The sequence below is a fragment of the Microplitis demolitor genome, chromosome 8 (genome assembly GCF_026212275.2).
Source record: "Microplitis demolitor isolate Queensland-Clemson2020A chromosome 8, iyMicDemo2.1a, whole genome shotgun sequence".
Classification (NCBI taxonomy): Eukaryota; Metazoa; Arthropoda; class Insecta; order Hymenoptera; family Braconidae; genus Microplitis; species Microplitis demolitor.
The window spans coordinates 12,518,580-12,542,584 of NC_068552.1; the positions used below are offsets into that span (position 1 = coordinate 12,518,580).

A 24,005-nucleotide genomic window follows, 5' to 3' on the forward strand; every position below is an offset into this window, starting at 1 on the left:
ACAAGATGGCGTACACCGTGCGACGCTACTTTTGACGTTCGTAAGTGAGTTTTTTGGATAAACGATAATAACTAATGAAGCATTTTGGGCCGTATTAATTTCGGCCCATTTTCGATAAATTTAATACGGATAATGCGGTTGTTAGTGTTTATAAAGTACCTCAATCGACAACCAATCAGAATTTCGATAATAAGAAACGTAAATCGTACGCGGGGCACGAGGACCCGCTATTGGCTAGCTTACGAGAGACGATGATGGCTCCGTGATGGGAGAACATGGCTGCGACGCAAGCGGAGAGCCAACAAAACGATGTAAAGTTGAACGATACTGTGAAATGCACCCAGAAAAGAGCACAACTTAGTGGTAATAGTTCAAGTGTTAGTGCAAAACAACAGCTGGATCAGGAGCCGGCCGATAAGGTAACCCGGGGCGCGGCCCAGCTGCTCAAGTATGTGAATCGCGGGGACGGCGACTCAGGTTTCGAGATGAGTCAATATCGTGAGGACATTAGTGGACATACCACTGGTGAAGTAAAGTCACCCCGGGAGGTAATACAAAATCCCCAGGAATCAAGTGGTAAACCAGAACCCCACGAGGCACCTGGTCATCCCGGGCACCCGGGTCATCCCTACATTGGGCCCAACGTGCCGCGAGATTATTCTGATGAGTATGCTGTTAAACCTACAGATTATCCAGGTAAACCATCTAACGAGTATCCTGGAAAACAATTGGATTATCATTCAAAACCACCGCTCAATGAGAGCGAACGGTCGCACCATTCGGATATGGAGGATCATTACTCGACTTCTAAAATAGAGCCACGGCTTGCTCACATTGGACCTGGTCCTGGTGGTTTTCCTGGCCAACCAAGATTTCTTTCTGGGCAAAGTATATCACAGGCCACTGGGCCTACTCCTACACTAAATCAACTGCTTCAAGCAACAACAGTGCACAGGTTTCATGCTAATTACCCAGGGATTGGACCAGAATCTTATCAACAACCCTGGCCAATGCAGAGACCACCAGTTGTGCCACCTGTGTATCCACAGCCTGGACAGAGACCTTCTCAAACAGTAAACATAATTATTTTTATTCATCATCATTTTGTTGTTGATGATAACTAATGAAAAACAATGTGTTATTAAATTTATTTATGTGAACACATGTTTTAAATCATTTTTTATTTATTATTATTATTCATTTGTTTATTTATTTCATATTTTATACATACAATATTAATATTCATTAATACTACCTGTAGGGATCTCCGAGGTTACATCCAGGACCTGGTGGTCCCAGTTCACCAACTCCAATGCCATATCAACCGTATACGGCACGTTATCCATCACCAGCACGATCTCATTCACCTTATGGACACCATCAAGTGAGTTAATGTGGATTTAAATCCAACTTAACTGATACCTTAAAAGTTTTTGTAATAACACCCGTTGCCAGTGGTGCAATTGTACTTTTAAAAAGTCTAATGACTTTAATTTGTTTTGTAGAAAGCAAAACAACTGTATTTAATTTTTGTTTTTTCTTGTTATAAAATTCTTGAATGACTTGCAGATAAACTCGTATGCCGCGCAAGCAGGTCACCCTCCAACTCTGTATCCAGAGCAACGTGGTGGATGGAATCAAGCAGGACCGCCTAATGCACCACCTCCACCGCCTAATCAGGCAAACTCTTCGAGTCAATCACCACAAAGAACACTTTCGCAGTCACCTGCACCACCACCTTCTGCCTCACCGCAGCCACAACCGGCTGGACAGCAGCAGGTAATAATTAACAGATTGATCATGCCATTATAGTTAAAATAAATATTTATTAATAAATTAAATTAACTGTTCATATATTTTATATTCAAGAATTATCACAATATACAACGATCAACAACTCCAAATACTCAAGGAATTGATTCTGGGGTAAGTCATTTATTTGTTGTGTAGTTATTTTTATTTTGTATTTTCTCGATAATAGGTAAAGAAAAAAAAATATATGTATATACACATATAAATGTATATACATATGTATAGATATTTATAGAAAAAGAATATTCAATTAATATGTTGAGAAAAATAAATAAATAAATAAAATAAAATAAAATAAAAAAAAAACAAAAAAACATTGAAGTACTTGAAATAGTTCAAGATCTTAAAAATATTCTCTGGCAAAAACCTTCTTCATGCTTCACGTCACTGTCTGATCCTCTCAATTCCAACGTCCGTTCAGAGGCACGTTGTTTCGCGCGTGGACGACGATGATGTGCAAAGAGAAAAGAGTGAAACGAATGGATGGAGATAAAAAAGAGCATTAGAGCGAATAGTAAGGCTTATGAGATGCTGGCAAGGAAAACGAAGATGATGATGATGATGATGAGCGAGAATAAGAAGAATAATAAAAAGAAGAAAATGAAGATGAAGAGTAACAGCAAGAAGTCAAGGAAGAAATTGTGATTTTTAGACGAGAGAGCGAATGGCGCTGCATCGGTGGGAGCGGTCGTCGAGAGCTCTCGGCACAACGATTGTCAGTGTGAGAAGTCTGCAGTGGAGGATAGTACATACACAGATCCCGAGAGAGCACGAAAGAGAGAGAGAGAGAGAGTAAATATGAGAAGAGGTATAATATACATTGGTACGGGATGAAATGGAGGTGGTTTTAGTGCTATGGAGGTGGTGATGACGACGACGACGTCGACGAGGACTTGGCTGATTGTGGCAACGCAGTGGTTGGTCTAGGGATGATGGTGGGATACCAACCATGCCGTTTAAACAGACGGAGGGGAGTATATATATATATATATATATATATATATACTCCCCTCCGTCTGTATATATATGTAAGGGACTTGTATAGTTCGATTAGGGCGCGAGCTGCGCGGCCGCTGGAGCCCCAGATATTAGCGCCTTCCCTCCGTTCTTCTCGCTGCACATGAGCGAATCGACGGCAAAGCCGGTTAGGAGAGGGTATAATGGAGAAGGGATATGCCGGCAGGGGAATAACAGACATGGCGGTTTAACCAGTGAGAGAGATGAAATGAGAGACCGGCAAAACATGAGTGCGTGCTTCGCACTAACTGAAAATTGTAGAGGATGAAGGGGAGTCGGATTTCGTTGCTCGAGGGAGAGTGCTCTCTCTCTCAATCTTTAACTCTTACTCGCTTCGTCTTTTTTTCTCTCGCTCAGTCCCTACTCTTTAAATCGCTTGCCTGTAGAGCGGCATTATTCAAGCGCACTCAGTACCACGTTTTCTATCCTATCCGCCTTGTCATTCTATCTCACTTTAATCTTGCCAGCGCGCGCGTTTCAACAATGATTTTCATATCGATTTTTTGGAGCACGAGTTCTATAGAATGAACCCTTGTCATGTTAAACTTTTTTTTTTTAAATCTTTATTATTTTAATTTTTTAACATTCAGTTTTTCCTGACCTCTAAAAAAATCCATACTTTCATAACACATTCCATAATCCACTTGAAAGTTTAAAATAAAAATAAACTATTAATCGTTCTCAGTTATCCAATATTGCAATACTTTTTATTTATATCAAGACTTTAACATAATTATTAATTATTTAATTAAAATATTTCGCTACGTTAACTTTTAATTGATTCATTTTCTTTTTATTTTATTGAGTACAAGCTTAAAACACCCATATAAATCTTGACGTATTTATTTAATTAATGCCATAATAAATTTTATACTCGACAATAGAAAAATTGGCTAATTTCGATTTTGTTGTACCAGCTTATAGTATTTTTGCCACACTCTAATATTATTTAAAAATTAATTTTAAACTTTATTTAAAATTTAGTTTAAACTATAAAATTTATTTTGTCTAATAACTAAAGTAAAATTTTCATAATTTCAACTTTTCAAATTTTCGCGGGTTTTTTAAATATGGCCGCGATATTACGTAAATATACGGGGCCGAACGAGGCTACACGACCGCTTGTCGCGCCACAAGCACACAAACGCCCTCCTGCGATCACCGTGAATTTTGTAACTCACCATCGCAGCATTTTCGTTATAAGTAAGAGAAAGATAGTTGTAATGAAAATAGCAATTGATAGAGCGAGATGTAATGAATAAAAGTGAGATATAAAAAAAGACGAGTGAATCGTAAAGCTAGAGGAAGCAAGGAAAAAACGTTTGCGCATCATAAATTTTTCCAAACGATCCTTGATCTCACAGGGTAATAAAATCACGTAACCAAACAGACAAGTGAGCATTTTTATTTATATTTTACAGAAAGTGAATTACCGTTGGTTCAGTGTATCTTAATATAATTATGTTTGTTCGCTGTACACTTGGGATATCGAACTATCGATGCACTACCATGCGTGGCTGCTCCCTGGTGGTGGTGCCGCCGCTGTTACTTTAGTGTAGTATTTCTGTGATATATATATGTATATATATATATAAATGTTTTAGCAGCAGCAATATTATAATAGCTGAGGATAATTCTTCATCTCAATTGTGTGATTGTGTGCTCCATAGTGAAGTGAGCGTGTTACACCAGTCAGCACCAGCACCAGCAGCAGCAGTAAGAACTAAAGAGTGAATACTGTAATAAAGTGATATATAGACAAGTGTGTGTTGTATGAGAGAACGGGCGGTGACTGCGACGATAGCGGAATGTCAAGGAAGAACACACCCGTGGCTCGGTTGTGGTCGACGTAGCGACGTGAATCAAGAATAAAACTTTGTGAAAATATTTTTTAAAGGAAAAGAAAAAAATTTTAAAAATATGAGTTACACGCAGTGATATAAAGGTAAACTTTTGTTTTCGCGTGTGCGCGACCGGTGGGCTGTGCCTTTTATATTCCTCCCATTCTCTATTACTCTTTCTCTTTTTATTTTATTTTATTTTTTTTTATATCTGTCTCTGTCTCTGTTTTGTACCTAGAAGTTTTTCCACAAGATATATAGAATCGCGTCATTCGAGGACACGCGTTCACGAGGCGAGGTAACGAAGGATGCGCATTATTGGCCTGTGTCAGTGTCGCCTGCACACGATTACTTGTCTTCTTATTTATATATGACTTAGTTTTCTTACGTATATATATTTTTATGATATAGTTTTTTAAAATAATTGTCAAGATGTGGTTGGTTCTATAGCTTATATAGATCGTCGTTATGAACTAGTGCTTTCGTGTCCCCACGTCGTCGTCGTTGTAGTCGTCGTCGTCGCCGTCGTCGTAGAGTCAATTGAGTTAGGCCTAGAGAAGTAAAAAGAGAGAGTATGTATGAGTTAGTGAGTGAGTATGTCAAGAAGTTGTGTGTGTATATATTTGTATATGATTATGTATATGTAGAGATAGAGCAGAGTGTGAGCAGTAAATGAGAGAGTAAAAAAGTTAATGTATAAGCCAGAGTAACACAAAGAACATAGGTGTGTGTTAGAGAGTGAGAGACGATAGTAGTAGAGAAGTGTGTGTATACGCCATGCTAGAATTGAGGGAGCGCGAGAGGAAGAGAGAGAGGATAGTGAAGGAAAGAAGATTACATATTGAAGCGACGACGACATGAGTTAGTGCCGCAGAAAGGAGACACATTGCGCCGATTATCGATGAGGTAATTTTCAACGGGGTTATCGAGACGAATAGAGTGAGAAAAATAAAAATAATAAAAATATAAATTGAGAGAAAGAAAGTGCAATTGAAATGGAATCGGGACGATAGAAGTGAGCGCCAACGGTTGTGACTGTACCTCTGGCACAGGACAACACGTCGTTGCCATTTTGTAGTTCTACGAAGAGCCTTTATAAAATCTAACAGTTTATTTTATAAATTATTATAGATTTTTTAAATACATTTTTATTTATTTTAATATTTTCATATATAATAATTATAACTTTAATATAAAAAAAAAATAATTAAAGTGTTTGATTATGTGTTTTTACGTATGCTCCAATTGGATCGTTTATTTGCCGCTCTGAGTCGGTCATAATGCGATTGTCGTAACCTAACCTGACGATGTGGGCTCTTATGAGCTGATGTATGTGAGAGATAACGTGTGTAGAATTGCGTTTACTTAAAAATTTTCATATTAGTCACGAGACACACACTTGCTACTTTTATTTTTGTACATGAGTTTTATATTTTACTCTGTTTTAAATTAAATACTTCATAATTATATATCATTTTAAGTAGGACAATAAATTTTTTTAAATTACTATTACAACAAAGTATTAGTAATCGTTAAAAAAAAACAGAAAAAAAAAAATTTTTATTTTATTTATTATAGGAACTCTCTGGTCAAAATAGTAATGACAGTTCGAATGGACCCGCCGGCCCAGGAACTCCAAATTCCCAGGGGATGAGGCCTACCCCTTCACCTACAGGATCCACGGGTTCTCGGTCAATGTCCCCCGCCGTTGGTACGTAACTAATAAATAATAATTATGATATTTAAAAAAATGTCATTCTAATGATAATTGTCACTAATGACATAATCGAACATTGACTGTAATGTTAAATATTTGTAGGCCAACAAAACGTTCAGATGCCTCCTCGTCCCTCGAGCAGCCAGTCAGATGGTAGCGGCCCAGCACGAATGAGTCACTCTCCAATGGCTACTCAAGGTAATGTCTTTATAGTTATTAGAAATAACTAATAAGAAAAATATAATTTATAATCAAGTTATTTTAATTATTTTTTTGTTTCGTTACTTATGGATTTTTTTGTTTTTGTTTGTAGGAGGTTATCAACAGCCTTTAGGGCCGTCGCCGCACATGCATGGTTATAAATTAAACAGTAGTGGTCCTGGTGTACCAACAGGTCCTGGACCTACTGGATTAGGTGGCATGGGACCAATGGGCAGTGGTATGGGATACGCTGCTGGTGGAGGTGGTGCTGGTCAACCTGGTGGTTATCCATCACAAGGCCCTGGAGGTTATCCTCCTCCACGGCCTCATATGCAATTTCCTCAGAATTATCCACCACCAACGAATTCACAGCCACCTCCTAATAATCAGTATCAACCGGCCAGACCGAACAACATGGTGCAATATCCATCTTATCCGGTAAATTTATTATAACTATTTTTAAATTTTTACTTGATATACGATAAATCATATATATTTTTAAAAATAAATTAACAATAATAAAACTTATTTTCTAGCATAAAATGGGATTTAATAGCGTACCACCGGGCATGCCACCAAGTCCAGGACCTCCTCAAGGTTATGGATCAGCAAGTGGTGGAGGTTTAGTACCTCCAAATGCACCAGGAATGGGTGGTAGTATTGGCAATATGGGTCCACCGACAAGTTCAATGGGTCCACCACCACCTTCACCAAATCATATTGGGAATCAACCGGGTCCACCACCACCGCCACCACCACCACCTGGACCACCAAGCGGACCTATGGGTCATCCACACCCACCCGCAGCTACACCACCACTTAACCACGAGGGTAGTCCAATGCCACCACCAAGTACGACTCCTAATTCACATCCGGCGCCAGCGCCCACGCCCACCAGTCAGAGTTCGGCCGATCTCGCGGCTGAAACTTCAAATGATAGTGGGATAACTACTACAGCATCAGGTACCACAGCAATCAACGTGACATCAACATCGAGTGGTACCGTTACATCAGTCATTACGACCGGCCCGGATGGCACATCAATCGATGAGGGCTCTCAGCAATCTACGCTCTCAAACGCTTCAGCAGGTAAAGTGTCAACAACTATTATTTTTTTATATATTAAAAAATTTTTAAATTTTATTGTTAAATTTTAAGGTATATGTAATATATGGCATACATGTTTTTATTTATTTAAATGAATATACACTAATATATCAGTGCCTTTAGCATCCGGTGAGGATCCAGCGTTTACGCCAAAGACCCGTAAGGAAATTTTTAATGCCTACCACAGTCATCCAACAACACCGCAAAGCACCGTGCCATCGCCCGGAGCCGCCAGCATCAATTCTGTCCATGAAGAGTACCCGGATATTAACAGTCCCAGCTGGCCTCGCACACCCGCCAGTCCCGTATGTTTTTACATTTTATTTCACGCGAATTTTTTTTTTTTTTTTTTTTTTCAGTACATTATTTCTTGCATGTGTTTATATTTTTCACGATAATTAAATAGTAATAATAATAATTAAACAATCAGCTAAAATAATTTGTCAACTATGTCAAAATGATTGAAGCTGTTGATTCAACGTTCTCGTGTTTTACAGGTGTTTAACAGCCATGTGCCTCAAGACCCGTACAGATCTAAGGTTATTTTTTATTATTATTTACATCAATATAAAATATGAATAGACATGAGTGTTGCTATAGTATTTTTAATTTAAGCTTAAGTAAAGCATAATTTACTAACTGTGACAGAACAATCAATTATTAACACAATACTAAAACAATATTGTTTGGAAGAAAAAAAAAAAAAACTCAAGCATTCATTCAACAATTATAACAAAAAAAATTCAACCAACGACAGTACTTTTATTTTTAATTCTATTTTAACATTAAACTCGTTTCACATTACAATCAACTGGCATACGATAAGTAGTTGACGACAATATATGTGAGTTTTACCTCGCATAATCGATGACATGTTGCTTTGGATCATATGCATGACGTGGTTTTACTTGTCTCACTATTATTTCTTGCATTTCCTGTCTCACGTATCCTGTCAACATATATTTTTTTTTTTCCTCAAAAAAAAACACGGTCAATGAGTTATTAATTTATACATTTTATTATTTTTGTCTGACACCTTTTTTTTTAATTTATTCATTGGTTACTATCTCATCGTAAATGATTATATTTGTAGTAAAAATTAATTGACGGAAAATTTTTTAATTTATTGTGAATTAGATAATAACCTTAGTTTGTCTATTGCAGAAACCCGACAGTTTGGCGAAGCTATATGAAATGGATGATTCGATAGAGCGAAGAAACTGGTTAGATAAACTAGTGGCATTCATGGAAGAGAGAAGAACACCGATAACAAGCTGTCCTACCATCTCCAAGAACCCCCTCGATCTATTTCGTCTTTACCTCTACGTGAAGGAAAGGGGGGGCTTCGTGGAGGTATGCAAGGTGCAGTGTAGTTCCATCTAGCCCTCGGTGTCTTAATGTTTTTGTTTTTCTAATCTGTGTTTTATGTTTGTGTTTGTTTTTTATAATTTTTTTTTTTGTAAATTGTTGTGGTTTTTTTATTTATTTATTTATTTATTATTTTTTTTTTTTTTTTTTTTTTTTTTTGATTGTTTTGTTTTTTCTATTGCTCGATGTACTATCCAAGGTATCTCTGTTGACGCGAGTCACTAGCATAGATGTCTTGGTAACGTGCTTGTTTTTTTTATTTTTTGTCGCACGTTTGTTGTGCATGATAATCACTAGTTTTCACATTTTGTTAAATTTTTATTTTTTGAATTGCTAGAAAAAAAAAAAAAAAAAAAAAAAAAAAAAAAAATAATGGATCTAACGTTGATCATATTTTAAAGAAATACAAAAGTATCAAAGATAAAAATTAAATTTGATATCAAGACAAGTTAAGAAAAAACAAATTGCTTAACATGTTTTTCTTGAAGTAGTCGCTCAAGGTGTTTGGAAACACCGTGACACCTCAAACCCTGGGTGCTAAATGGAATTATTCTATTAATGAAAAGGAGATATAGAAAATTATAATATCAAATACGGTTACGGTAATCTATTAAGATAATATCTAGCATTTATTTTCTTCAGCTATGTTGCATGGAGAATATAATGCCGTATTTACTCTATGGAGCAATCATTTGTTGATTCTTTAATATAAATTTAAAATCAACAATTTAAATTAATATTTTTAAACATTTTACACACTAAATGTATTGGTAAAATTAAAGTATTGACAATCGTGAATATTCCATAGAATAAAAGTTGGCTCATCGTTTTAATTGGGAAAAGGATGTTTAAAAAAATATATATATACACACATATATATATGCGGAAAAAAAATTTGATGAATCGATGAGTCGTATGTAATTTTGATTATAATCCGTATGAATTAGAGATTGCAATTTTTAATTGTCTTGATTGGAGATTTTGTGTAATTAATTTAAAAAGTATGTTTTACTTATGAAAAAATTTAAATAAATTTTTCATAGGTTACGAAAAACAAAACGTGGAAGGATATAGCAGGTTTACTTGGAATTGGTGCAAGCAGTAGTGCAGCTTACACGTTGCGTAAACACTACACGAAACATCTACTTCATTTTGAATGTCACTTTGATCGTGGTGGAGTAGATCCACAGCCAATTATCAATCAAGTTGAAGCAGGTTCAAAGAAAAAAGGTGCTAAAAGCACGGCATCTGTACCATCACCAGGTAAATTATTAAAATTTTTAAATTCACCCGTATCATTAATCATTTACACAATCGTCATTCGCATAATCATCATTACTTTTTCTCGCAGGCTCGTCTAATTCCCAAGACTCTTTCCCTGCAGCTGGATCGAGTAGTGCATCAATGGATGGCTACGGTAATTATCAAGGCAATTATCAGGGTGGCAATCAAGGTGGTCCACCATCTGAGTACACACCTCCGCCACCCAGGCCACCAAGCCAAAGCAGCGCGCCTTCACCTCATCAAGGTTTATATTTTTTATTTATTTATTAAATTAAAAATATTTATTGACTTAAAATATTTTTAATTATTATCCAACTTAGGGATGCAACAGGGAAATTATCAGAGTGCGGGATCGTATCAGAATTATCCTCAAGACCAATATATACGACCACAAGCTCCTTCGATGGGTCAACAGGGGGAGTTTAATCAACCATACACACCGCGCTCGCATTATCCTCCGTACGTGCCGGATGCTGACAGGTATAGTATTATCTCATGTCTTAGTGTTTACCAATACTCGTCAAGTTATTGTGAGATGTGTCATACCAACTAATTGGATTCAATTGTAGGGGCTACCCCGGCGGTAACATTCCACCTAATAGTGCTGGGGGTCAAGACATGTATAATAGATATAGTGGAGGACAACAACCAACGGGTTATCCAGCTGGATCAACTCCTGTTGGCAGAAGTAGCAGTTACCCCGCCTCAACACCAAGTCATGGTGTTAATGCCCCACAACCACCATCCACAAGTCAGACCTCTTCACCTTCTCAGTCACCTGTCAATCCAACTTACTCGTGTCCACAGGATTATTATAGACAGGAGCAGGTAATTATAATTACCGTTAAATGCCAATTTAAATAAAACATACATTGATTTAATTTAACTATAAATTATTATTAGGGTGGATATGGAGCACCTGCTGGAAGCCAAATGTACCCCGCTGGCGGAGCAACGAACAAAAATATGCCACCACCACCTCCGGGTCCAACGCAACCTAGACGTCATCCCGACTTTGCCAAAGATCAGCAGTATCCTCAATATAACCAGCCGCGGCCTCCTTATCCGGGTAAATTTATTTAAAATAATCTATTAATTTTAACTTTTTTATTTTGTACAAAAACTAATTAGTAATTAAATTTTATGATTATTATTATTATTGTTTTTTTTCACAGGATGGCCAGGCGCAACTAATCAGTATAATCCCGGCAGTACGAACAACAGGGTACCTTATCCAAATCAACAACCTCCCCCGCAATCACCACAACAGCCACAACCACCACCTACGCAACCTCCAACCGTTTCAGCAAATACGGTCAGTCCAGTTGTTGTTGGTAATATAACCAACAATACTCCACAATGGGCTAGTCAACAACCAGCTAGACCATCTTCTCAGCCAAGTATAAATGCTATTCCTCATGCTCCACCACCATGGGACAATCGTTATTCACATCAACCCTCTTCTCTTTACCCATCACCTGGCTCGCATCAGGTGAGGGCTACGTTACTGGTTCGTGTTATTTTTTTATTTATTTTTTTCCTTTTTATTTAAATATATATACTTTTATTTGTTTATTAATAACTATAATTTGAACTTAAATATAAATAAAATTGATTTATTTCAAACTTCAGAGTCAATTAAGTATGAATCCAATGATTAACCAACAGCCGACACCTAAAAGAGAAATGACATTCCCACCTGACAGCGTGGAAGCTGTTACACCATTATTGTACAAGAGACGTAAACTCACGCGTGCTGATGTCGCACCCGTTGAAGCTTGGCGAATTATGATGGCATTGCGGTCTGGACTGCTTGCCGAGAGCTGTTGGGCTCTCGATGTACTCAATATACTTCTATTTGACGATAGCTCAGTAAGTCATTTTTTTTTATTTATTTATTTTATTCTAGTTTCTCAATCCATTATTTATCCTCTGGCGTTTTTCTATTACTTAGCTTTGATATTTGTATGGCTATGTTGAAATCAGAGGAAAAGTACAGCAGTGTATTGCTTCGCGTTGCTCTAGTTAATTTTGAGTTTCACGAATCTCAAACCTGCAACAATATTATATTTATAATTTATATTAATAAATTAATTTTTTTTTATTTTGTTATTTACTTTAGGTGAGTTACTTTGGTTTGACGAATCTTCCTGGATTATTGGATGTATTACTGGAGCATTTTTCACGTTCTCTTTCTGATATGTTTGATTCATCAACAACTGAAGAAGATCGTTGTGGTTTTGATAAAAATGCTGATAGTCCTGAGGTTGATCTTGGTGCAGTATCACGTCCAATTGATGCTGAAGATCGTACAAAGTTACTTACTACCTCTAATTATACCTTCCTATCTCGACGTGGTCGACCAGTTAAAATGGTGCCTCGTGATGATGATATATTTGTATTAGATACTCGTCGACCGTGGGATCATACAGACGTTGAACCAGAGGGTGAACCCTGGCAAGTTGATCCAAATGATACAAAATATATTATAACGTGTTTTCAATCTGAAATAGGTATGGCACCATTTGCAAGGCATTTAAGAGATGAAAAACCACCACTTTTACAAAAAGAAGTTGAACATACGGAGATTAAAGAGGAAAGTAAATTAGATGCGTTACCGGAAATTTTAGAATGCCACAATAAACCTGTTGAAACTACTGATAAGTTAAGGGAAAATGGTGAACGTAAACACCAAACGGAAAAAAAGAAAAAAACGAAAACGTTAAGTGATGTTCTTTCGAGGATAAAAAAGGAACCAGTGGAGATGAATGATCTGACAAGAGAACTTTTTGAAAAAAAGAATGATGGTACCAAAAGAGATTGTGATCCTGAGAGTAAGCCAAACAATAACATGAGTGAACATATTGTATTTTCAAAATCAGATGAAGACTCGTCTTTTCCTACTCCCAATGGCCTCAGTGATTCTGCGAGTACGTTTGACTCAGAAAAACGTGAAATAAAAGTAGAAGAACCAGAACAAGAAAATGAGGATGATGCAAGTAGGATAACAACAATACAAACAACACCTGCTATTACTACAACAACAACAACAACTACTACTACTACTGCGACAACAACAACTACAACTTCCAGTACTGTAACAGCAGCAACAACAACAACAACTACTACTACTACTACTACTGCAGAAGAAGAGGAAAATAAAGAGGGACCAAGATTAAATGTTCGAGATCCAGCTGGTACTCTCAAACGAAAACGGATAAGTGATTATGAAGATGAAAGTTATTCAAGAGACGAAGCGAGTCTTTATCTTGTTACCGAGAGTCAAGACAGTCTTGCACGACGTTGTGTTTGTCTCTCAACAATACTCCGTAATTTGACTTTTATTCCTGGAAATGAAATTGAATTTGCTAAAAATGTAACTTTTCTCAGCATACTTGGTAAGCTTCTTTTGCTGCATCATGAACATCCAGTGAGAACGCAAAAAACTAGAAATTATGATCGTGAAGAAGATGCTGATTTTGCAGACTCTTGTAGTAGTCTTCAAGGCGAGAATGAATGGTGGTGGGATTTTCTTTATCACATACGAGAAAATGTTCTTGTGATGGCAGCAAATATTGCTGGTCAAACAGATTTAAGTCAACATCCTGAAGAAATATCTCGACCTGTATTGGATGGACTTCTTCATTGGGCTGTATGTCCTGCAGCACATGGACAAGATCCATTCCCAACGGTAAATTTTACGAGCTCGCTGTCACCACAAAGATTAGCCCTTGAGGCATTATGTAAACTTTGTGTCACCGAGAGTAATGTCGATCTTGTTGTTGCTACACCACCTTACTCCAGACTTCAAAGACTCTGTTCAGTGCTAACGAGGTTGCTTTGTCGAAGTGAAGAACAAGTGTTACGTGAATTTGGTGTTAATTTATTACACTTTTTATCGGCAGCTGACAGTGGAGTAGCACGAACTATTGCTCTTCAAACACCTTGCGTTGCACTTCTCGTCGCGTTTATTGAACAAGCTGAATCTAGTGCTCTAGGAGTTGCTAATCAACACGGATTAGCTGCTCTAAGAGATAATCCTGAATCAATGGGTACAAGTCTTGATATGCTAAGACGTGCAGCTGGTACATTATTGAACCTCGCGAGGCATCCAGATAATAGAACATTATTACTACAACATGAATCGCGTCTTCTAGCACTTGTTATGAGTCAAATACTTGATCAGCAGGTGGCTGCTATTGTTGCGCGTGTGTTGTTCCAATGCTCCAGGGGTACGTAACTTATATAATTAAAATTTAATTAAACTTTAATTAAATATTTATTGATTGTTTTAAATACACGCGTTTACATTTTAAACGGGTTATTATTATGGACAAAAGACATATAAATGTGTATTCGCGTGTAATGTTATAAGAAAGACAATTAACTGTCAAGTAAATTAATTAAGTGAGTGAATATCGTGCCCCTATTATCGATGAACCTTCATCATTAAAGAGACATTAATCTTTTTATTAATTATTAATAATATATATCTTGAAGGTAAAATAATTAAAGTGAAAACTAATTGTGTAATGAAATAATAATTTTTAAATAAAATTCCTACAATTTATCTGTGTCTGACAGTGCAGTTGTAGTTTTATATCGAGATATTAAAAAAAAAATAAAGTAACTAATGTTTAAAGAACATATTAAATAAATAAATAAATTAATTAATAATGAATCATTAATAAAAAAAAAGTAAATAAAATTATAATTATAACAATAATTATAAAAAATAAAATGCTAATTATTGGTGTTAGCATATTAGGTATAAAAATTGGTGTCATGTTCATCATTTATATACCTTCCAATTGTGAAATTTAAATAATATCGATAGTGTAAGATATTTCATAGTTGATGAAGAGACTTTAAAAGTATAAAACAGCGTATGCATAATAATTATAAGTATAATAATTATAATAATATATTAATGATGAAAATGATTAAAAGAAAAAAATTATAAAAAAGTGGAAAAAAAAAAAAAAAAAAAAGACCCTACACAAATAAGTAAGAAATATTACCAACAATAAATCGCCACTGTCAACAAATGGTGCGACATTAAATAATGCTGATTAATAATGACGACTAAGGATTACGAGATACGCGAATGAGAAAGATAAATAAAAAAAAAGAAGATGATTAAATGACTAGAAGACGAAAAAAAAAATAAATAATAATAATAATAATAATAATAATAATAATAATAACAATAATAATAAATACAATATACGTCAGCTGACGATTTATTATAAATATTACAATGATATAATGCAAATTTTTATATTTGCATGTTTTTGTGCTGTAATTAGCAAGTAATTAAGATATTTTGTAGATAACGTACACTTCCATTGAATCTTATTAAATTTTTTTTTGTTGCATCTGCAATATACAGCAGCTGAAGAAATAAAAAACGTGGGCACACTCAAAGAATCTACTAAAAGTCTCACCTTTAGCGAAAACAAGAAAAAAAAAAAGGAAATATCGCAGAAAGAAGTTAGCATTGACATTGTAAACAAGAGCAAGAGTGCGTAATAGTAGAGATTTAATAAAAAAATATAATAATAATTATAAAAAAAAAAATGTAAACGAGATATTAAAAATAATAGAAAGCGTGTAAGATCGGCGTGTTGTGCTTATATATAACTATGGACAAAAAAAAAGCAAATACGATTCGATAAATGCTGATTTCATAAATAAAATATTAGAAAAATAAATCCGAATGGGTGATATGTCGTTAACACATATGGGTAATAATAATAATAATAATAATAATATTCATATTGTTACGCGTTTGTGTGTTGAGAGTCACAAATAATTAAATTTACGCGTTACGCATATTAATGATGAAGAGAAGGAGGAGGTAAAGGTGAAGAAAAAAAAATAAAAATAAAGAAAAAATATTAAGGAAAAGGAATAAAATAGATGGGTTATTTAGAAGGAACTCGCATCTGTGTATGTCTATTCTCGCGTGCTTAATTGATTCGTAGATAAAAGAGCGAGAGTGAAAAATAAAAGAGAGCAAGAGAAAATAAATTAACGCGACGAATGGAAATCGGTGTATAACTATTGGGGTATGGGGAATAAAATGGTATTTGTAAAAAAAATAAAAATAAAAAAAAAAAAAAAAAAAAAAAAAAAAATAAAGAAAAAAATGAAAAATAAAAAAAAATAAATAAAAACATGAAAACAAGAAAAACAAGACATAATTTTTAAAAAATCAGCTTTGTCAACTTATGATAAAAATTAACAGAAAAAAAAACTATTCAAGTAATTCAGGGAAGTTGTAAGCAAAATGTTTAGTCGTGACTTTTTGTTTTTACTTTGATTATATTTCTTTTAATTTTTTTCTGTTTCTGTTCCTGTCGTTTTCTCTTTCAATACTGTTGTTAATTAATTAATTGTATAATTCCGTTTGTCTTTGGTTTATTATTATTATTATTATTATTATTATTATTATTATTATTATTATTATTATTATGGTAATAATTATTATTATTCTTCTTCTGTAAAATAGGACTCATAATGATTATATTTAAGACACAGATTTAAAGAGGAAACGAGAAAGTGAATGAATGTATTTGTTTATGTATGAAATAGGGAGAATGTAATGATACATTTTTATTATTGAATGAATTTAAATAATAATAAATATAAATAAATAAAAAATAGTAGAAATTTTTTTTGCGAAGATAAATAAAGGTAAAATAAATAAAAAATACTAAATAATGTATGAATGTGTGAAATATGTATGTAGAAATCTATAATGATAACAAAGAGAATCATGTTATATTTTTTTTGTCGTAATTGTTTAAATAATTGACTAAAACTATCATTTATAAATTTTCTTACATTTTATTTTATTTTTATTTTTTTTTTTTTTGTGAATTATACGACAAAAAAAAGTGAAAGACTTTGCGGGCTGTAGAAACTAAATCTTTGATACACAATTAAATAATTGTGAACATATAAATATGATAGAGAGATAAAAATATTGAAAAATGATAAAAACATATAAAATGGGCCAAGTGCTAGCTTTTATTTGCATATTTAATTGTCATGATTGTATACATATAGATGTACATTTATTACATATATGTATATAATTACGTAAAGTATATAAACACATACTTAAATATATATACATATATATTATATACACAAATACACATCTGACGATCTCTATCTTATTAGAAAGTTTGGCCAGCAATCAAGTACGTAGATTAGTGTTTTATTTTTATTTTTTTTTAAAGTCACACAATATATTACTATTATTATTCATGTTTTGATTCAATGTCATTAATTTTTTGCCTCATTTAATAACAATTATTAATTACTTTTTTTGTCGTTACATTCATATTTTAATTTTTCTAATCATTGAATTATTTACCTGACCCCCTCCGCCTCTTCATTATTATTTAAATGTTGAGATGAATATTAATTAATTTATCATTGGGGACATGTGATTTATTTTTTATTAAAAAAACAAAAAATACTGCGAGTAGTTAACAACAAAATAATATGGCAATATTCGCCCATAAATAACGATCAGTGAAAAAGTAAATAATAACACAACACATACTTTCCCTGAACCTTGGCTTACTCCCCAGCCCCCCCAAAGTATCCTACTATATAGACATCTTGATACGTGTAGCTCTTAAATTATTTACTTTAGTTCGAGTGGAGATGCCTGTAAGTGTAATTTACTAAGACTTTTTGTAAATAAATTATGAAATAAACTAGATGTACTTTATCCAGAAGTTATTGTTATTCAAATTATTATTATTAATCACTGGATTTTTTTTATCATTTAAATCATTAATGTTTATAAAATTTTCTGTCACTTTTTTTTTGTGTTTTATACAACACGATTTACAGAATTTTATATTAAATATTATAGAATAAATATTTCACATATACACAACATTTAAAAATATTTTTTATAATGACAACAAATTATTTAATTTATCATGCTGATCTGTATCTTGAATTTATCATATTTAATATCATGGCAGTATTTATTTTTTGACTGAGCCAATTCAGTGTCATGGTATCTTTACTCTCCAAATACCAGTCTGCAGTTGACTGTGATAGAATTTTATTCTAAAATATTATTATTATCTAGTATATTATAAATTATTATTATTATTATTTTATTTTGTCATAAATTACCTGTGATACTTTATTCACATGAAGAACAAGTTTATTACCATCAACGACAGGTGGTTCAATCAATTCTTTTGTTTCAACTGACCATGCAACATGCCAGGATGCCCATATGCTACATCGTTTTTCCACAAGATAAATTTTCCTTAAATAAAATTAATATTTTTAATTATATACATATATATATATATATATTATTTGATAATAATAGAGGAAATAAATATTTACTGTAAAGATACAAGAGCAATGTGTTTTCCGTCATTAGAAAGCGCAGCATGAGCCCAATAAATTTCAGCATTCGCATATTCACTCTTTATTATTGTATTCAAAAGATACATCCCTCGAGCTTTATAAGTCGAATATAATTCTACCGCCTGAAATAGAATGAATAATATCACCCTTAATATTTTAATAATCAATAAATTTAAGTAATAATTAAAACTTACTGAATATGGATTAATATAACGAGGAAAACGTATTCGCGATACAAAATTATATCCCATTTCTTGAGCTCTTTTAATCGTATCTAATATTAAACCTGGTTCGATTCTCAATGAAGATTTACCATCTTCTAATTTAGCAATTCCAATAATTCCTTTACTGAGTGCTTTTAAAGAATATTTTAATTCTTCTTGATGAGTATCTAAAATATATATAATTATTACATTTTAATTAATGTTGATAATAAAAATGAAAAAATCGGATTTTTAAATTAAAGATTTTACTATCAGTTGGCTTTACTATCAACCCGGACATTTCTAGTTCAACTCCAATTGAATATGATCGATCCAATGTCAATGCAGATAATGGAGTGTCTGTACTTTCAAATCGCGATATTTTACCCTATAAAATAGTTTATTATATGACAAGGGATGAAACAAGACGATTTCAGACTGGAGTGAAGTTGGCTGACATCACCCGCAGTTTGAAGTTGTGTTTCATCTTGAGTCACACACCTTATTTTTCATGATTACCTGTATCGGAACTTCAAGTTCCAGCGTCAGCAACCAGTAAGAAACAAGTTAATTTCAAGCCGATGATGCGGAAAACTGTTAGAGAATGAGAAATTTGTGATTTACTGTCACTAATTGAATAGTAAATATGACAAAAATATTATTTTCACTCATTCTTTATTAATTTTCTTTGTTTTAATTAAAACTGTCACTTAAAAAATGAATTGAGTAAACTGTAGTGACAAGTAAACAAATAAAATTAATAAGGCTGCAAATGAACATTAAATATAACTGAAACCGGGCAGAAACAATTGTGTTTCTTCCCAAGGGAAGAAACACGCATGTTTCTCTACCTGCTATATGAAGGTATTTGTGAATTACGAATTCGCTAGCAGCTGTTTGCAGCATTGGCTTGAAATTAACTTGTTTAGACTGGCTGTAGAGACACTGAAACTTTGGTGTCACGAATTGTAATCCGTGGACAATAGATCCGCGACGTAAAATCCGTGACATGAAATCCAACAACTTAAAATCTCCCGCCCAAATATACCCAGACAAAATATCCCTATGACAAAATACTATTGCATTTTTTTTTTAAAGTTTTTTCATTATTGACGAGAATTTTCCAAAAAGTATTGGTCTAATTTTCTTTGAAAATAATACACTGCTATTAAAAGTATATCGGTTTATATATTTTATAATTACAACACACATAGTCTGCATTTCTATATTGTAATAACAGTTCAATAAATAATAATATTATCGTACATCAAAGTATCTTTGTTAATATTATATTTATAAGATTATTATCGTGAATATTATAACAGCGAATATATCGTGCGGATTTTTTTGTTACGGATTTCAAAATGTCGGATCAAAAGTCGCGGGTTCAATGTCTTCGGATTACGAGTGACGGAACCGAAACTTTAAATTTCGATGCTGGTTTTTTGACAATATCTTAAATTGTATTAAAATAAAATCTGAGTTAACTTTTATAAAATAACTCACCTTATTACGAGATAATTCTGTTTCTAAAAAATGAATATTGATAATTGGAGGAATTAGGCCGTCCATGCAAGAATATCCTAAAAGGCACGCGACATTATAGCTGAGTTTTTCAGCAGTTTCATCGCCCTGCATAACTACAGTATCAGTATCATAAAAACTATCTCCGGGACATTTAAAATTATAGCTGTAGGGATTACCCAATACTGTCATTGATAATATCAATACATTAAACTGATGTCTCAATTCCGATTTATAATTTTTCCATGCGTCTAATAGCCATTCTTCATTGTCCATTATTGTGTCAATACGTTCATAGTGAGGTAGCCTAAACTCAGCTTGCTTTAAAAATGTTCCTTTACTTGCGTAAGCAAAAATCATTCTTACAATATTACAATAATCTGTTGGATCTTGACTGACAGTTCTCGCTTCAGCCGATGCCAAAAATTTAACGTGTAATTTTATCGGTGCAATGTAAACAAGTTCAATGATATTACAACGATTACGATCTTGTTTATCTGGTAGGCAAGGTAAAGGAACATAGACATTAGATAAGTCTGTTTTGAGTCTCGATGCAAGTGAGTGTTTCGTGTCATCTTTTTTTTTAATAAACAAATCTTTTATCAAACGAATAAAAAATTCTTCCTGTAAATTAATATGAAATTCACGTATAATAATATTTATTTTTTTGTATACATCGTGAGTGGTTTTGGTTTGTTTCAAAAAGAAAAATTCAATGCAGTGTTTCAATATCGGTACTCCTGAATTATTACTGAAACATTTTTTCGATCCAGGTCGTAAAATAATTGGAAAAATTGCATCATGTAGTTGATTATCAATTTGAATTCTATGAATATTTCCCTGCACGTAAGTTAATGTATTTGATTTTCTGATATGAATCCAAATACCAGGTGAATATGTACGACGGAGTTTACCAAAGAACGGTTTAGTCATGTGCATTTTAGAAAAATTTACGTTTATGTAATTATCAAATTGTATATTATTTGATGTATTTTTATATTTATCTTCCATCCAGGCGTTAAGTTCTAGTGTCAATGCTTTCCAACGTTTTCCAATATCTATTTCCCAGTGAGCAGCTGAATCAGTTATACTAATGTAAGCTAATTCACGTCCATTTATATTAGGTATTTGGGAATCTGATATAATACTTAAACCAATTCCTGTAAAAGCTAAAAATATTTCATTTTTACTACACTCAGGGTCTACAAGAGTTTTAGCTTTGATAAATGTATTTTCGTCCTGCGTAAACATCAAAACTCGTTGTTTTTTTTCAGCGTAACTTATCCAATAAACAATCGTTTTATTTTTTTGAACTTTTTCTACTGTTGGTGCATTCGCCTCAGCTTCACTGTCAGAATCATCATCACTACTACTACAAATAGATGTTGAATTAACAGAATGAGCAAATTTAGGGTCATGTGGATACTTTTTAGTCACAGAATTTGAGTGAGGAATAACTGGTGATCGTTTTAATGTTCTGAATGTCACTGTTTCTTGTCCGTAACCATCAGTATAAAATTGCGCCGTATAACTTTTAGTTTTACTATTATAAACATTCCATACGAGTTCTCTTATTTCCGTAGGGTCGTCCCAAGTATAAAGGACACTTTGAAAAGGACTAAGTAAAGCTACTTGGCCTAAATTAACTTGATTTAATTTAAGGAACAAATCATCGCAAAGATTATCGACTCGTACTGGTGCATCTCCACTCTCATATTTTTCAAACGTTATACGAAATGGTGAATTATTTCCTCCTTTAACTTGAACGCATAACGCTGATCCATTTTCCATTCTCAAAACAATTTTTCCAATATTTGTAAAATCAAAATGTTGAGAGACCAGTTGGCTATTCTTCCACTTAACTCTCATTCTCATGGATTCAGTGTAAGGCCAAAAAGCAGTACCTTGTCCTGATGGTAAATCATTCCACAAATCAGCATCTTCATTTTCTTCCATAAATCTTAGAGCTCGCTTAGTATTATTTTTCACATAAAAATAAGGAAGAAAAGTTACTATTTTAGTGAAACTCGGTGATAAAGTTGAATCAGCAATCTCTGCTAGTATTCTATATTTTCGTTTACGTTCTACATCTTTGCATACTATCAGGGACATTGAACTTATTGCATCAAGGCCAAATGACATTGACCAATCTGACTGATGGACTTTCAACATTACAAGTTTACGCCGATTTTTTTTCTGTGAAAAAACTATTAAATCTTCACCAGGAATTTCTACTATATTTGACAAAGTTTCCTGTAAATTATTTTATTTTATTTGGTAAACAAACAACAGTATTACTCAATTGAAAAATTAAACCAAGTCCCAATTCAACTTGATTTTTTTACAATAATAATTTTTTTTATTATCAGTCATAATTAATATTAGATTTAATCTGATAATAATCGTGTCAAAAATTAAATCAGATCGGGACTTGACTTAATTTTTTAAATTTGATTAAATTACCTGAATTTTTAAAGGCAATCCTGTTTTATTAATAATCCAATACTCTGCATAAATAACGACTGTCCAACTGCTTACTTTATTTAGTTCAACACACAGCACAAATGGTCTCCAAACAGCATCTGTATCACCATCGGCAAACATTTTTACTAATTTTCTTTCTAATTCAGAATTTAATTTAAAAGTTCCAGCCCATTGAGCGCCAAGATAATTTTTAATTTTAAAATTAACTGTAGTATCATTATCACATTTTATTGAATAGACATTTATCCGTTCTCCGGGTTCTATTCTAACTTGATAATTTATTGACGGAACATCAATATCAATTACAAATGGTAGTTTATTGTCAAATAGAAGCGGTGGAACAATGCTAATGAGATACTGCGGCACTTGACAGTTTATTCTCTCGAATTTAGGATGCTCGGTACAAATTACTTTAACTCCAAATATTAAATTTGAATTTCCGTCTTTTGATAGACAATAAATATCACGTGGAGTATTTAAATGTTCACATAAATCTTTCCAACATATTCCACGTTCACTTACTTGATATTTTCTATTAATTATAAATTAAATAATTATTATCTACTACTATTTATTTATTTTTATTTAATAATAAATTATAAAATTAAATTAAAAACTTACTCAAAATGTACTGGCATAATATGAATAGGAAAATGATAAGTAATATACATTGGGACATTATAAATATCATGAGGCTCAATGACAGCTATTCTCATACTGTCATCAAATGGATTTAAAGTCTCACCAATATGTTCAAGTTGTAATTGTTCGGCCAATTGTTTTTTATAATAAAGTCCCATTGCATAAGATGTTTCATTACGAATTTCAAGTGGTGATCGGACGGTTATTGTTCGATGCAAATGATGATTTGTCATTACTTCAACGACTAAATGATATCGAACATCGTGTTTAACAGGTCGTAATGGTACTAATTTATATCCTTGCCATTTAGGACAGTATATTATTGAGTCTTCGAAATCTAAATAAATAATTTTATAATTTATTTGCATAAATATATTATTATTTTTATTA

At 33.2% G+C, this 24,005-nt stretch overlaps 2 protein-coding genes across 8 annotated transcripts in view; one reads left to right on the forward strand and one right to left on the reverse strand.

Moving 5' to 3' along the window:
• Positions 1 to 18,104, forward strand: LOC103573944 (trithorax group protein osa). Of its 7 annotated transcripts, none has more exons than XM_008553235.2 (20): positions 1 to 1,073; positions 1,262 to 1,384; positions 1,570 to 1,779; positions 1,870 to 1,926; positions 6,249 to 6,381; positions 6,490 to 6,585; positions 6,701 to 7,026; positions 7,125 to 7,677; positions 7,819 to 8,000; positions 8,193 to 8,234; positions 8,860 to 9,057; positions 10,107 to 10,326; positions 10,415 to 10,591; positions 10,668 to 10,827; positions 10,917 to 11,175; positions 11,251 to 11,416; positions 11,523 to 11,857; positions 11,980 to 12,219; positions 12,470 to 14,579; positions 15,740 to 18,104. In XM_008553235.2, the coding sequence occupies exons 1-20, from the start codon at positions 276 to 278 to the stop codon at positions 15,877 to 15,879; spliced, it is 6,525 nt and encodes a 2,174-aa protein (XP_008551457.1). In that variant the 5' UTR covers positions 1 to 275; the 3' UTR covers positions 15,880 to 18,104. The 7 variants fall into 7 exon arrangements, with proteins under 7 accessions (XP_008551457.1, XP_008551459.1, XP_008551458.1 ...); XM_008553237.2 differs by having other exon boundaries at positions 11,523 to 11,839; XM_008553236.2 differs by having other exon boundaries at positions 8,860 to 9,048.
• The window catches only part of LOC103573965 (intermembrane lipid transfer protein VPS13A), a 16,401-nt gene continuing 9,967 nt past the window's right edge, over positions 17,572 to 24,005 (reverse strand). Inside the window, exons 18-25 of the mRNA XM_053741452.1 lie at positions 23,595 to 23,952; positions 22,953 to 23,505; positions 20,472 to 22,742; positions 19,236 to 19,353; positions 18,957 to 19,153; positions 18,739 to 18,884; positions 18,517 to 18,655; positions 17,572 to 18,447 (exon numbers count right to left, since the gene is read on the reverse strand). Coding sequence (XP_053597427.1) covers positions 18,313 to 18,447; positions 18,517 to 18,655; positions 18,739 to 18,884; positions 18,957 to 19,153; positions 19,236 to 19,353; positions 20,472 to 22,742; positions 22,953 to 23,505; positions 23,595 to 23,952 — 3,917 coding nt within the window. The 3' untranslated portion in view covers positions 17,572 to 18,312. The remainder of the gene's footprint in view (positions 18,448 to 18,516; positions 18,656 to 18,738; positions 18,885 to 18,956; positions 19,154 to 19,235; positions 19,354 to 20,471; positions 22,743 to 22,952; positions 23,506 to 23,594; positions 23,953 to 24,005) is intronic.